Raw genomic sequence first — 14,423 nt, 5'->3', positions numbered from 1 at the left:
CTCAAAAGTGTCCCAGTTTGGATGATCAGTTGTGGGATCATCCCAGTGAAGGTCTTCAGTAAGACCAGTACTTGCTCAATAACCAACAGCTCCTGCCTCCCCTAACCCCCTGGCTTAGCCAAGACTCAGAACCCACAGATCAAAAGGAGCTCCATTTTGGAATATTAAAAAGCTTCTCTAGTTCAATTGTAAGCCATTCATCTACGGTTACTTTACTATTTAAGTAATGACCGATTTTTAATAGATTTGATTTATATACTTATGTCTCCTCCCTCCAAAAGAAAAAAAGAACAATGCATTTTTATCAAGCAAAAAGATAAGTGGCAATAATACAAGAACCAATGGACATATAATATAATTTTTTCATTAACAATCCAAGCACTACAAAACATAGAATATACAACTTAAAAATGGAAATACAAATTAATGAAAAATGGGGTACATGTCATATTAGCAATGCAAAAGACCAGCTTAAGCATAAATCAACAATTAATAAAAGGAAAGTGCCCTTTTCTCAAATATGCACAAAAATATTCCGGTCACTTCTAGGGAAAAATTAATCAAAACTTTCTACTAATTCTATATTACAGTATGAGTTACTAATGGTTTACAAAACCGAAGCATCTTCTTACACTTAAAATTTACAACCTTTTCCAATCATTATACCCTTGTTCAATCCAGTCTCTCAAAAATAAAACTATCTCATTTCCATATTTATGAAATAATTATTGATATGTTATGGACCTTAAGTGGTGAATATGTACGATGGGGACAGTGATCAGAATGACCTCATGGATCAAAAGTGGGCCAAGGGTCGAAGAAGACAACCCTCTGCCAGCCACACCTGTATACTGATTCCTGAAATAATTATACTATTTCTAAAATAATTCTAATTTTTCATTTCTTCATCCTAAAACAGGTCTAAAGTTTTCATATTTAAATGTGCTAACCAATTCTAGAGTTTACTCAAAGTCTCTCCAGGTATGCCACTTGACAGAACATTTCTTCCTGGGTTCATATTATCCCTATAATTCTGAGTCCAGCTGAAAAAAAATAAACATAAGGACTCGATAATATGCCCCTTCTATTCTACACGCTTAGTGATTCACACTAGATTTTACGACAAACTGCACAATCCTCGGTACAGCTCTGCAGTGCAAATGAGAAAGAAAATATTGAAATTGTCATCGTTCAAACCATACTGCCAACGGCCACCGCACCCCATGACTCCCTCCCAAGGACCTCTGCACGTTCATGCTTTTAGCCCAGATTTTATAGGAATTTGCGCTTCACGAGTGCAGTTCTAAAACTAAGAAGAAGAGGAAGTCACATTGATATCTCCTTCTGAGCCACCTGTATAAGGAGGACCTACGGTCAGTCAGCCTCAGCTTTGAGCTTTCTGGTTCATGTCCGACAGTTGCCTACCAAGTAGATTAACATTCACCTAAGGTGGCAAACTTGAGGATGGAGAAGAACCGAAGTGCAGTTCTGGAAACTGTTCCAGCGGCTACCGAGCCGTCCTTTGGTGTCATTCGCTGCTGCTGCTGCTGCTGCTGCTGCTGCCACTGTCCTCTCGCTTGGGGGAGGAGGAACTGTCTCGGACTGGCAGCAGGTCATAATGGCAAGGGATGTGACTGTTCTTTGGGAGGTCGTATGGATCCTGGGTGAGATGCCCATTATTGCTGAATATTCCTTGGACAACACTCACTGTAGGTTCTGTGACAACCAGGGACACATTAATTTATCAGCAATGGAATATTTTAAACAGAATAGAATATGGCATTTCTTGCGAATCTCAAACATATAAGAGGAGCACTTCCAAAAATGTAAAGAAACACTATTTTAAGAAACAAAGGATGGTTTTATAATCACATCGAGGTGGGTACTCCACGGCTGTTAGACCAGCTGATGCACACAATGGCGTTCTGAACAATAAGGTGACCGTAGGGTTGGGATGAAGACATCCAGGGACAAGACAGAAACCCTGGATGTGAATCATTGTCTGAAAAGCACCTTGTAGGTAATCTAGTCCAGATCCTTTATCCCATAGGTGAGACTGAGGTCCTGTCAGGGTAACTCAATTCATGGAAACGCTTAACAAGTTCACTTTAGGACTCAGGACCCAGGCTCGCAGTTGCGTTCCCATGTTAAAGTGTTGGGTTTACCAGATGGCTCAAAGGGGGTTTGTGACTGACTTTTAAAAATAAACTTAGGTCACTCACTACACCTTCCATTTTTTTTTTTTTTTAAAAGCTGTCTTAACTCATAAGAATAGTTATTCATCTTTTCAGTGTCATGTCTGTGGCATAAATTAAGTACTAGTGACTAGAGTTAAATTAGCCACTTCATTTATAAGTAATAGAGAAGTTTTTAAAGTTTAAATCATAAACTTGAGAGAGAGAGAGGAAAAAAAAATTAAAATACATAGCCCTACTCTACCCACCCAGTGACAGCTCTGATGTGTTTTAACTTTCCTGAAATGGTATTTGTAAGGAGCAATCAAAACAATTCTAATTTTAAATTGAATTCTTATTAATTTCCAGCCCATTCACATCCAAGAATATGAGCAATATATCAGACAAATTTAAAAGTAAAATGTTTCCATCCTCCTAAAAGCATTATATTAACGTAATGAATATGCAACCAGGAAATGGAACCACCTGTTTCATGCCCTTGAACCATTTGTTTAGGCTAACAACACAAGAGCTAATGTGAGACATATGCTATTCCACAGGTGTGCTCAAAGAGTCACTATGGTTACAAAACAAAAGGTGGACAGCCAGGTGAGAGATAAGGAAAATTTACTTTAAATTTTCTAAATGCTATTTTCCCTTAAAAATTTATTTGACACCAATTAATAGGGTCACTGAAAACACAGGTCGCACTGAAAATATGGACCAGTGTCTTCAATAATGTTTATACGAACTGTTATTGTATGCTCAAGGACTTTTAAACCGTTTAAAAAAAATTCCTATATTAGGTTCTTCCTTTGGTTAGGGGAACTCACCAACTTCATAGACATTCTTGTTGGCTGAAGTTGAGTTATTGATCTCTGCATAGGGGGAATCTCTCCGTGCTGGCGACTTCATCTCCACATAGCCACACTCTGAGTTTTTCGGGATAAGTACAGGTGGGTCTTTAATAGTGGCATATGGATTTTCAGAACTGCTTAGGGAGCAGTTACTTGAATTATATTCAGAATTCTTGCCCAAATCTGTAAAGAGAGATGGGGGAGAAAAGCAAATACTATTTTATGGACAACATTAATTTTTTTCTTGGGGGTAATTCACTCGGACAGGTTACTTCTTTCTCTTTGTAGCTAGATTTCTATAATTACATATACCGACGACAACACCATACATTTCCACTTATTTTGGAGAGAATCTGCTGTAAAATTACCCATCTATAAAGTAATTTTAGCTCCTCTCTCAGGTGAGTATCAATGTGAACATTGTGGATTTGATTTCATTTTGATTTCGTTTCACACTCAAAATTAATTCCATTCTAACTTACTAATAGTCTCTGAATTCTCAGAGGTTTCAGTCAAGAAACCACCTGTGGATACCCCTGGGAGCACAAGAAAGTTCTATCATGGTGGTGGGGGCGGCTTTTGTGACATGAGACTTCCTTGTAAAACCTCAGGACTGGGCACATGAAGTTATTCATGTAACCATGCTGAGCTCTTGTTTTCCTGCTATTTCCTTTTGTGTGTGTGTGTATTTCTCTCTCTCCATAAGTCTTACATCTTTTCAAAGAAATATGAGTGTTTCCCCAGCAAATGGAAACCTTTGTTCCCCTAGACTTATGCTCTAACACCATGCACCTATGGTCACGCTCTTGACCTCAGTCAAACATGTTTGTGTGTTTGGTGGGGTAATTAACCACACCAACAACTGTACATTTTCTCTACACTGCCACTCTTGCTTGTTTAGCCAACTATTTCAGTCTCTGAAATAAATCGTTTTTAAAATTGTGGCTCTGATAGATGTATTTCTTCCTTAAATTTACACCATACCTTTCAAGGATTTTCCCATATAACTTCTGTCAAGTCCAAAAGCTCCTGTGATAAAGAAGAAAAAAATCTCCAGTGAGATCTGGAAACCAGAGAAAACCCATCTAATATTCCAAGGTCGTGGAGGAGGATGGTTTGGGCACCCACTATCTCCCCACTGCAGGAAATAACCAAGGCTGTTGCTTTTCAAACCTTTGCACCAGGTCACTCATGCTTGATGTCTTCAGCACTTAGAATTTAAAGTACATATATATATCATTCTGATCATCCTCCTGCTCATTTATAGTGACTTTGGGAAAGGCTGATCAGTACAAGTAGAAAATAAGGCATGGGTGAATTGGTACACTTGATTCAAGGTCACACCATGGAAAGGACACAGCCAGGACTAGCATTGAGACAAAGGACTTTGATTTCATCACTCGCTCACCACATGACTTTGGGCAAGATGTTCAACTCTCTCTGGGTCAATTTTCTTACCTCTAAAATGAAGAAAACAAAATCTGCCTTCCAAACTTTACAGGGCTGGTGTGATCATTAAGTGAACTAGAGCACACGAAAAGGCATTGTAAACTCTGAGGTGCTGTATAAATGAATGGTGTTTCAGTGATTGTAACACTAAATGTGTCCTACGACCCCAGCTCCAGTCTACACGCAAGCATTCCAAGGCCTCTTTCATGATCTTTTAAATGGAATGCTATAGACTTACATTAGAAACAGAGAGTAAAGTAATGACTTATGACAAATATTCAAATAAGTAGGAGAATGGTAAGGAGACAATCACCTGCCACTGTGCATGTGCCCCTTAGAGTGATAGTAGACTCAAGTTAGGATGTCTTGGGGGACACACTTTTGTGAAGAAAGAGGGAGCATCCCTTAAGGGGAGAGGGTGTGTCTAATATCGTGGGATAGGAAATAGGAATGTCCTCCTTTCTCAGAGAATGTTTTCCTCTCTCGGATTTGCGTTGTGAAGTCTAGCCAAGCTCCCAGCTGGTGGGAAAGGTGCCCTGTTATGCAGGGAGGCGGGATAAGGATGAATAGTGAATTAACCTAATCAAAGTGAGGTCTGGCCCTTGCCCTTAGTTCCTGGGAGGTGATCTCTAAGTCCTTGGAATATCCCACCCAGTAAGAGTGTTTTTGTTTACCTGGGGCCTAGGGCTACACTGGATAATGTAACAAAGTGATTTATGAGAGGGGGTTTGGGCCACTTAGTGTCAGCTCCATCTCCAGATGGGCCAGTTGAAAGGTTAACCACATGGGTGGTCAACCATGCTGACCTAACCAAACGCTCTCGTAAAAACTCTAGACACCAAAGCTGAAGCCAGCTTCCTTGGCTGGTAATACTTCATGCGTCTTGTCATATACTGTAACCAGGAAAAGTTAGCACTTTCCATGATTCCACTGGGAAAGGACAACTGGAAGTTTCTGGCTTGGAACTTCCCTTGACTCTGCCCACTGTGTCTCTTCCCTTGGCTGATTTTCTTCTGTATCCTTTGGCCGTGATAAACTCTAACCATGAGTCTGACAGCTTGCAGTGAGTTCTGTGAGTCTTTCTGTGGAATTATGGATCCTGAGGGTGGTCTTAGGGATTCCCAGACTTTGTAAAGGGACCACATGAAGATGGGTAGGACCTGTGGCCTCTGAGAGCTCCCTATCAGGGAACTCTGTCTTTGCTACTCTGCCAGATTCACTCAGCTGTCTCCAAACTGTAGCAAAACCTTGTTAGTTGTCTGTCTTGGTCTTAGCTGTGCAACGGCTAGCATTCCCCAAGAGGCTAAGGAAAGGAGCAGCCTGAGGTGGAGAGTAAATTAGGGAACCAGAGTGGCACTGTCATACCAGTACCCCTGCCAGGTTTTCTCTGGGGGCTGTTTGAATGAGGGAGCAGGCGGTTTTCCTCATATAAACTCCCATATGTTCCAATCCCTGGATAGATGCTTCCAAATGCTTGGCTTAATCTAATTCATACAATGAGTCACAACATGATCACTGTCTCTGTGTCACAAATGAACTGATCCGCTTCGTGGGGTCGATGAGCCCGGCGTCATAGAACAGAACCAGGAATCAACCTTAGGGCTTTTGTGTCAGGTTCGGAGCTCTTTCAGACAGCATCCCAACAACTTTGCCATCATGTCAAACACCTACACACTTCAGCATCCATAGTGTGCCTTATCCATAGTGTGGTAGACAGAAACACTCTTACTGGCTGGGATATTCCAAGGACTTAGAGATCCATAGTGTGTCCTTTGTAAAGGAAGACTTTCTGGGCAACAACTGTAAAGGGACATTACATGCAGAATTGCTCTTGGACGGAAACACGTGAAGGAGACCCAGAATTTCCAATGAAGATTTTACATTCTCAACAATCAGTCTGTTGGGTCTTACTGAGACAAAAAGCAGAGAAGTTTATATGTGACCACTGCCGTGACTGTGTTCTAGAGTCTGGACCAAGTGTAGCAGGTGAAGGTGGAATAAGAGAACTTTGCTCTCATTAGTGCCAGGTAGTACTTTACTAATATCAATTCATGTATCTTTTGGAGCTACATTACTAATGTAATGTAGACTTAAAAAAAAAAAAAAATCTCTGATGTTAAATGATTTGACCTATAGGTATACCGTGAATCTGGTATCTAAATAATTTGTGTTCAGAAATGCCCAGCTATTTGATAATGTGGATATAGAATGCAGATAGAAGTTAAGAATTTGTATTCATTTTCCTACTTTAACCTTTGCATTTCTATAGTAATAGGGGATTCCAGAGCCCATAAGGATTAGTTCCTACATCTGGCTCAGGTGATTTGGCATATATGGTGTTCCCAGAAAGAGCAGGGGAGGAGTAGCTGGAATACGAACTTTGAGACCTGATTTTACCCTCTTTCTTCCATGAAATCCTGGGCAACCTCTCTGTGCTTCCCAGTTTATTCCTTTAAAAAACCAAGATTCATGGAAGGGCCTACCCAGTAGGGTTGTCAGATTCACCAAATAAAAACAAAGGAAGGACATTTCAATTTGAATTTCAGAGAAACAACAAATAATTTTTAGGGTAAGTATGCCCCATGCAACTTTTGGGATATATTTATGCTAAAAATATTTGCTGCTTATCTGAAATTCAAATTTGACTGGGTTTCCCAGCCACCCTACCATCAAATAAATGCAAATGAAAGGGCTTGCACATGTCAGTTACGGCATCATCAAGTGCCTCCCTGAAATCAGGGGCAACTGCTTGGCGATGGCACAGTTCACTCAGTGGGGAACCACAGCAGCTCTTGAAGGCTGGTCCAGGAGGCCCTACCGCCTTTTCAGGAGGGCCACGAGATCAAAACTATTCTCATAATAATACAATGACATTACTTGTCTCTTTCACTCTTATGCTCTCTCAAGTGCATGGTGGTTGTCTAAGAGCTGCACCAAGTGTGGGATCCCCAACGACTGAATGGAGAAGCAGATATGAGAATCCATCTTCTCTGAAGCCAGATGTTAAAGAGATCCAACAAATGTAAAACAGTGCCACTCCTCTCACTAATTTGTTTTTGTTTTAGAAAAGGTATTTTTTTTCATAAAAATGTGTTTTACGTTATCATGAGATTAGATTACTGTTATTATAAACAAAGCAATAAATAACTATTTCAAATGGTCTCAGTATTAATTTGTAACATGGTATCAATAGACATAACACATATTGAAAGAAGCTCTTCAGGGTTCCTGATAACTTTCAAGAGTGTGAAGGGGTCCTGATTCCAAAACGTTCGAGAAGCCCTGACTTACTATCTTCCTGTTAATATCTTCAGGGAAGGGGCCCTCAAGTATGGGTCCCCGAATTAAAAGAGAGCAAAGGGGAACGCACATCCTGGTAGCCACCCTGACAGGATTCAGATCCCGGCTCTACCATTTAATAGGCTTTGAGACTTTTCTCAAGAGACTTACCCTCTCTGTGACTCAGTTTCTCAACTGTTACATGGACATGATGATAATTACAGTACCTACTTATCAGAGTACTTGTGAGTATCATGTAAATTAATATACGTAGAGTTAGAATGGGAGCTACAAGCAGGCAGAGATTCTCGTCTCTTTTTATCAATTCCTGGCACACACTAGGACCTTAATAAATGTTTGTTGGATGAATAAAGCAAGTAAGACAGTAATAAGCCCCATATAGGCATTAGGTTTAATTCTATCATTCTGTTTTTTTCACGTATATTTCCAATAGGTCGCTTTGGCACATCATGAATCTATGACTATCTGAGGGGACTAAAATATAAGGGAGCTTGTTGAAGACGGATGTTGAGAGAAGAACTTGCCAAGCTCATTGAGGTAGCCACCATGTTTCCAGTCTGCCGGCAGCGTTCCCGTGCAGTCCGCCACTTGTCCTCTCTTCCCAGGATTCACATTTTTCAGATTCACAAACAGCTGATTGTTCTTCGACTGTTAAGAATATAAACCGTCAAGGATGTAAAAAGAGAACACAGTGTTACAGATGTGGGAAAGCTCGTCCGTAGCATGGATCAAGGGCCGGTTCTTCAACGAGGCCATGCAGGGGGCAGAGGTGACTATCGGATGGGCCTTAAAGGGCAGCAGGAATACATGTCCCTTGGCCCCAACTATTCCCCTACTTCCTCAAATTCTTCATTTCGTTTAGTCACTCTGTGCCCATTCGACTTTACTTGAGTCAACGTACGTGGAACTTTGAATTAAAAAAAGTTAAACTCTTGGTTTGAGCTCTCATTTTTCCAGCGAGCTACACTGGCAAATTGGAGACAAGGAGACCGTGACTCAGGCCGCAACCACCTCCCTCACGAACTAGGGAGCTCTGTTTTGAAGTGAATGAAACTCCCCATTGCTTGGGTTTTTCACCAGTAAACTTGAGATTCTAATACACAGTCAACAAGATAAGAGATATAAAGTGCCGAGAGCCGCATCTGGCCAACAGCAGCTCTCCCTCCATGCTCCTTCCTGTCTGCTCTCCCCTGCCCACCTTCAGGGCCTGGGAGTCACTTCCTCTTACCTTGGCGATGGTCATCCTGTCCCTGTTGTTGACATGAGGGGATGTGGCGCACTGGGTAAGCGTGTGGTAACTGGGGTTGGTGAAGTAATGGCTGTTCGCACTTCCCCCGTTGCTGTGGGGAAGGGTTTCTGTAGGAAGAGAAGGAAACGGTTAAGGTGACAGGATCCCCTAAGTCTGTGTGGATGAAAGGGAAGCCAAATACCCAGAATGAATGTCTGTACCACTTCCATATCACAGGCTGGGCAGAATCCCCTCCTGCCCAGCATACTCAGCAAAGCTTCTAGAAGCAGCAGGTGCCTGCCTTCCTACCTGCCTCCTAGAAAACTGCAAGTATCCTCAGACAACTCCTCTTTGCTCTGGGGCTCATACACCTGGGAAGCCATCACTTTGAAGCTACTTCTGCTATAACCTGCCTCTTTTTTTTTTTTTTTAGACACTTAAGCTCTCACCATAATATTCTGTGCTAGAAACAGACTATTAAGCAAATCAGCTGCTTTAAGTATTCCCCTAGAATCGGTGTATTTATAAACATGTAACCCATCTGAAATCCTGCAGTAATTGCCCAAAATAATAAATACTTTAAGTGTACAAATTCCTTAGTTTAAGTAGTTTCTTCTTCTCCTTCTCTTTCTTCTCCTTCTCTTCTTCTCCTTCCTCCTCTTCTTCTTCTCCTTCCCCTTCCTCTCTACCTCCTCCTCCTTCTTCCTCTTTTTCTTCTTCTTCTTTTAGAGGGAGTGAGCATGTGTGAGAGTCGGGGAGGGGGGAGGCGCAGAGAGAGAATCTTAAGCAGACTCCATGCTCAATGTAGAACCTGATGCAGGGCTCGATCTCAAAACCCTGAGATCACAACCTGAGCCAAAATCAGGAGTCGGACGCTTAAACCGACTGAGCCACCCAAGCGCCCTTAAGTGGTTACTTCCTCTGATGAAGGAGCATGTCGCTTAAAAATTTACATTTCTGGGGACATGTGACAGAAAGATTTTAAAGAGTTTTCTTAAAGAACAGCTTTGGTTCTTGCTAATACAACAAAACTGTTTCTTATATAACTTTGTGCTTAATGATTTGTATGGGCCCAGGGGCAGGTTAGGGTAGAAGGCACTCTGTTAAGAGCCCAAGGCCAGAGACAGAAGACCTGGTTCTCATCCCTGATCTGCACCACGACCTTACCAAACTTATGGGTGCCTCCTCCTCTCCGCTCCCAGTCCCGACATATGACAAAAGTTTAGGTGCCCAGCAAATCTTCCCGCAGGCTGAAATTCCCCAAGTCTAAAGCAACCTCATAATGAATCCAATTTAAAAACCCTCATGGAAGACAACAGTGACGATTTTCCTACTGCTAAGCTATAAAGCACGTCCATACCAATGTATCTTTTCCAAACACAAAGTTTTCTTCAAGGCTAACAGACAGCAGCAACGGACAGCCCAGCCACAAGCCCCAGTTTCAAAGAACCAGGATGAAACCTTCCTTCTCTAGGAATAAGATGGCTCCAGGGAGCAGTCTTACCTGAAATGGCATAGTCTGCATTCATGACCCTCAGAGCAGGGGTGTAGGTTACTGCTGGCATGCTCGATTCCTTTCCCTTCTGCTTTTGTCTATAAATAATGAACAAGGCCAGCAGGAAGAGAACCACAAGCACAAGAATGATGATGCCCACGATCGCACCGATCTGGTAGGAATCAGCCGGGAGAGCTGTACTGGTCCTGCTTAAGCTGTTCAGATTTCCAACTATGATGACACTGGCTAGCAAAGGGAGAAGAGATCTGAGTAAGGACGACAGGGTGCTGGATAAACGTCTGAACTCTATTTACGAAATTCTCCCACTGGGCTCCTTCTGGGATATTTTCAGTTCATGAAAGGTTAATTTGGAAACTTTTAGAAACTGCAGGAAGGAAAAACAAACATTCTTCATTTGCGGGTGTTGTTGGCTTGTCTGTGCCCAGAAAAAGGCTGCTCCAAGCCTCAAAAATGGGATTGGATTTCCTGAACCCAAAGACTTCATGGTAGGGTTTGGGAGCTTCTCGCATGAAAACACTAAATAAACACTCAGACCAAACCAGGAATTCATTGGGGGTAATAATTTATCTAGTTTTTACCATGCTTTATTTATTGGAGCAGTAGTAAGCTTATGAAGGGCTAACTTCTAAATGCCTCAACTGCCTAACTTAATTTTATGTCTATCTTTAGCATTTCTAAGAGTAATTGTCCTTCCAAGCAAGGATAACTCCATTGTAAATCTGGTCCAAGATGAGATAAGGCTGCCTTATCCTAATTTTAGTGGGCTTTTTACCCCAGGAGATATTGTTCTATGCAGTTATTTTCTATGACAGAAAGGTCTGTCCTAGTAACACCTGACAAGATCACCCAAAAAGCTTACTCATTAAAATTTAAACTGTAGCTTTACATAATTCTTTCTCGCATTCCATCCAATGAGGACAGGAAAGATATGAACTGTGAGTCAAGAAACTGGGTGTCTAAAAAATTGATCCAGAGATCCTGAATTTTCCTTTAAGCACTTAGGCCGGAATTTCACCATCTATCTATAAGGGAGGAAACTGGCCTCCAACCAGGTGCTTCCAGCTCAAACGTCCCTGTGACTTTATGATTCTGAGGTTTAGACTTCCTTATCAGACAGCCTGCCCCAAAACACAGAGCACGGAGGCCAGCGCCGTGTGGTCACAAGGCATGTGTCATAACGATGTGATTGTGGAATATAACGCATCCCATTGTCAGGACAAATACAAATCACGAGCATGTAGAAGTTACTTAATGAAAGGAAACGAACTAGGAATGCGCACTTTAGTGCATACTTTAAGGTGATGGCACCTACAACATTATATGAATTTTCTAAAGCCCCTAGAGTGTTGCCTCCTGAGGAAAGCCCCACACATCAGGAGCTCTCTGGGAGCCAGGCTTCGGAACCATCAGAAGAACTTTCTCAAAGGCCCCATCCACCCCAGAATCAGAATTGCCCACGTAGGATTATGTATAAGACAACTATTCTCAGGTTATTGTGATACGCGCCCTAGTTAAAAACCACGGGCACAAGTTTTTTAAAAAGTTAAGCACATACCTAATCACACGAGCCAATCATTCTACACCTATAAATTTACCCAAGACAAACGGCACTATAGATATCTCCATACAAAGACTTGATACACTATTGTTCATATGAGCTTTATCTATAATAGCCCCAAACTGGAAACAATCCAAATGTCCATCTAGAGGTGAGTAAGTAAACAAATTACGATATACCCATGCAATGGAATACTACCCAGCAATAAAAAGAACTGAAGCGTTGATATATACAACAATACGGTTCAGTCTCAAAATGATTATGCTGAGCAAACAAACCCAGACAAAAGAGCACAGTGTGATTCTATTTATATGAAATCCTAAGCAATACAAACTCATCCGGAGTGACAGAAACTAGATCGGTGGTTGCCTGGGGCCTAGGGGGCAGTGGTGGCAGGGAAGAGTATGAGGTACCATTTGGGGGTGATGGCTGCATTCATTGTCTTTATTGTGGTTGGGGTTTCACGGGTGTATATGTCAGATTTTATCAGGTTGTACACCTTACGTTATACGTGTCGTATATATATATGTATATGTGTGTGTGTCTATCTATCTATCTATCATCTATCTATCTATCTATCTGTAGTATACTAGCCTACACGTGTTGCTTTTTATAGGTTAGTTATACCTCCATAAAGGTGAAAACATGCGTAGGCACAGCGGAAAGCTCATGAGCTTTGGAATCAGAAAAACCTGGCATCTAAACCCTGACCTTCATACAGCTATGTACTCCATATTAGCTGTGCAACCTTGGGCAAATCACTCAGCCTCTCTGAGCTTTCATTTCCTCACCCAGGGCAGCAATGAGAAGGCATCCTTCTGGCAACTAAATAACCAGCTGTGCCTTGCAGTGTCCTGAGGGGTGTTACATCAGATACTGTAGGAGCAAATACTTGACATTGGCTGGTACGTGGTGGTTACGCAGTGCAAGGCACTCACGTCCTTACCTTGATCGCATCGTGCCCCCTTCCAGCCTGGGCTGCAGTAACAGGTGCCGGTGATGTGGTCACAGGTGGAGTTGTTCAGACAGTCACATATCTGGCGACAGCCGTAGCCATACGTTCCTGCAGGGCACTCTGAGAAGGAGATGAAAGTCCAATGTAAGCTCACCAGCCTGGGGCAGCTGGGCAAGGCCGTCTCTTACTGTTTGACCCCGTGTATCTAGAGGGCAGGCCTTCCAGGGCATCCTTGTGCAGGCGGAAGCACTCAGGGAGTCCTAGAGCTGGCCAGAATTCCCCGACTTGGGGGGGGGGCTCCCATGCACAGGACCAGAGACTGAGCTCCTGGCCACAGCTCCTGACTCCTTCAGCTTTTATGCACCCACTTCCGAGGGGTAAGTAGGGAGTCCGTAGAACCCAGTGAGACAGATGAAGATCATCGGCAAGGGCAATCTGAGATGACCCCACTGGACAAAACGGTGGGACAGAAGGCTGAAGACTATAAACCAGAGCCGCATCCTTGAGAACATGAGCATTGTACTGAAGGCTCAGTGATCCTTCTACCGGCACATTCTGACTTGGATTAGTTGGGAGCAGGGGACAAGGGAGGGGCAAGTTTTGGTAATGTTCTAGGTGAGAACTTCATTTACCATAAAATGGCTCAAAATTGGGATGAGCAGGTTGAAGCCTGAGAGACTCAAATGGAGAGATTTTTATGAGGCACTCTTAATAAGAGCTGGGTGTGGGTTTCAAAGAAGAGCATAGGCATGTCAAATCTGAACATCATCCCCAAATACTGATGTTTTCTGCAAAGTGGGCAGCAGGGGGCAATGTGCTATTGTTATTGGAGTTCTCTGTCAAACCCAGTGTTTCTGTTTACAAATGAGCATCAGGAGGGGTCTCCAAAAATAGGAACATTTTGATTTGATGTTCAAAGTAATCACGGAAGGACTTAAGCAGCTTTTATTTAATAAGACCATAACTGGGCTGGGCTTCCAAGGGAAAGTCAGTTTAGAGTTTGTTCTGGTTTCTATGCATATACGTATGTGAACGTATGTTTAGACATTTATACACACAGATGCAAAATATTCCCATACACAAGGGGTGTGCAGGCAACTGTATGACTCAGTATGGGTTTCAGGATGAAATGAATACCAGTGCAAAACTCAAATTGGGTCATTTCTGTCCAGGCTGATTCCTGGAGGTCAGTCCTGTTGTGTGCTAGATAGGAAAATATGCAAAAATATTTCAAGAGTTCAGCACACAAGACCAAGACAACCTAGCTGTCTAGGGGTGCTGTGAGGTGCTGCTGGGGTGGAGAGAGGGTGATCGTTTACTGCCAAAGTCCTGTTATGCTGATTCACCTTTCCAGGCTACATTGCTCCTACAGCCATATAATCTTTG

The 14,423-nt window shown here is 42.4% G+C and overlaps 1 protein-coding gene across 1 annotated transcript in view; it reads right to left on the bottom strand.

Annotated features, from left to right (window-relative positions):
- Positions 1–1,496: 1,496 nt before the first annotated feature.
- The window catches only part of MEGF10 (multiple EGF like domains 10), a 118,797-nt gene continuing 105,870 nt past the window's right edge, over positions 1,497–14,423 (bottom strand). Inside the window, exons 18-24 of the mRNA XM_021701919.1 lie at positions 13,029–13,157; positions 10,513–10,749; positions 9,009–9,136; positions 8,305–8,428; positions 4,016–4,060; positions 3,008–3,214; positions 1,497–1,716 (exon numbers count right to left, since the gene is read on the bottom strand). Of these exons, the coding sequence (XP_021557594.1) occupies positions 1,529–1,716; positions 3,008–3,214; positions 4,016–4,060; positions 8,305–8,428; positions 9,009–9,136; positions 10,513–10,749; positions 13,029–13,157 (1,058 nt within the window). The 3' untranslated portion in view covers positions 1,497–1,528. The remainder of the gene's footprint in view (positions 1,717–3,007; positions 3,215–4,015; positions 4,061–8,304; positions 8,429–9,008; positions 9,137–10,512; positions 10,750–13,028; positions 13,158–14,423) is intronic.

The sequence above is a fragment of the Neomonachus schauinslandi genome, chromosome 7 (genome assembly GCF_002201575.2).
Source record: "Neomonachus schauinslandi chromosome 7, ASM220157v2, whole genome shotgun sequence".
NCBI classification, from domain to species: Eukaryota; Metazoa; Chordata; class Mammalia; order Carnivora; family Phocidae; genus Neomonachus; species Neomonachus schauinslandi.
This window is presented reverse-complemented; position numbering and strand designations above follow the sequence as displayed.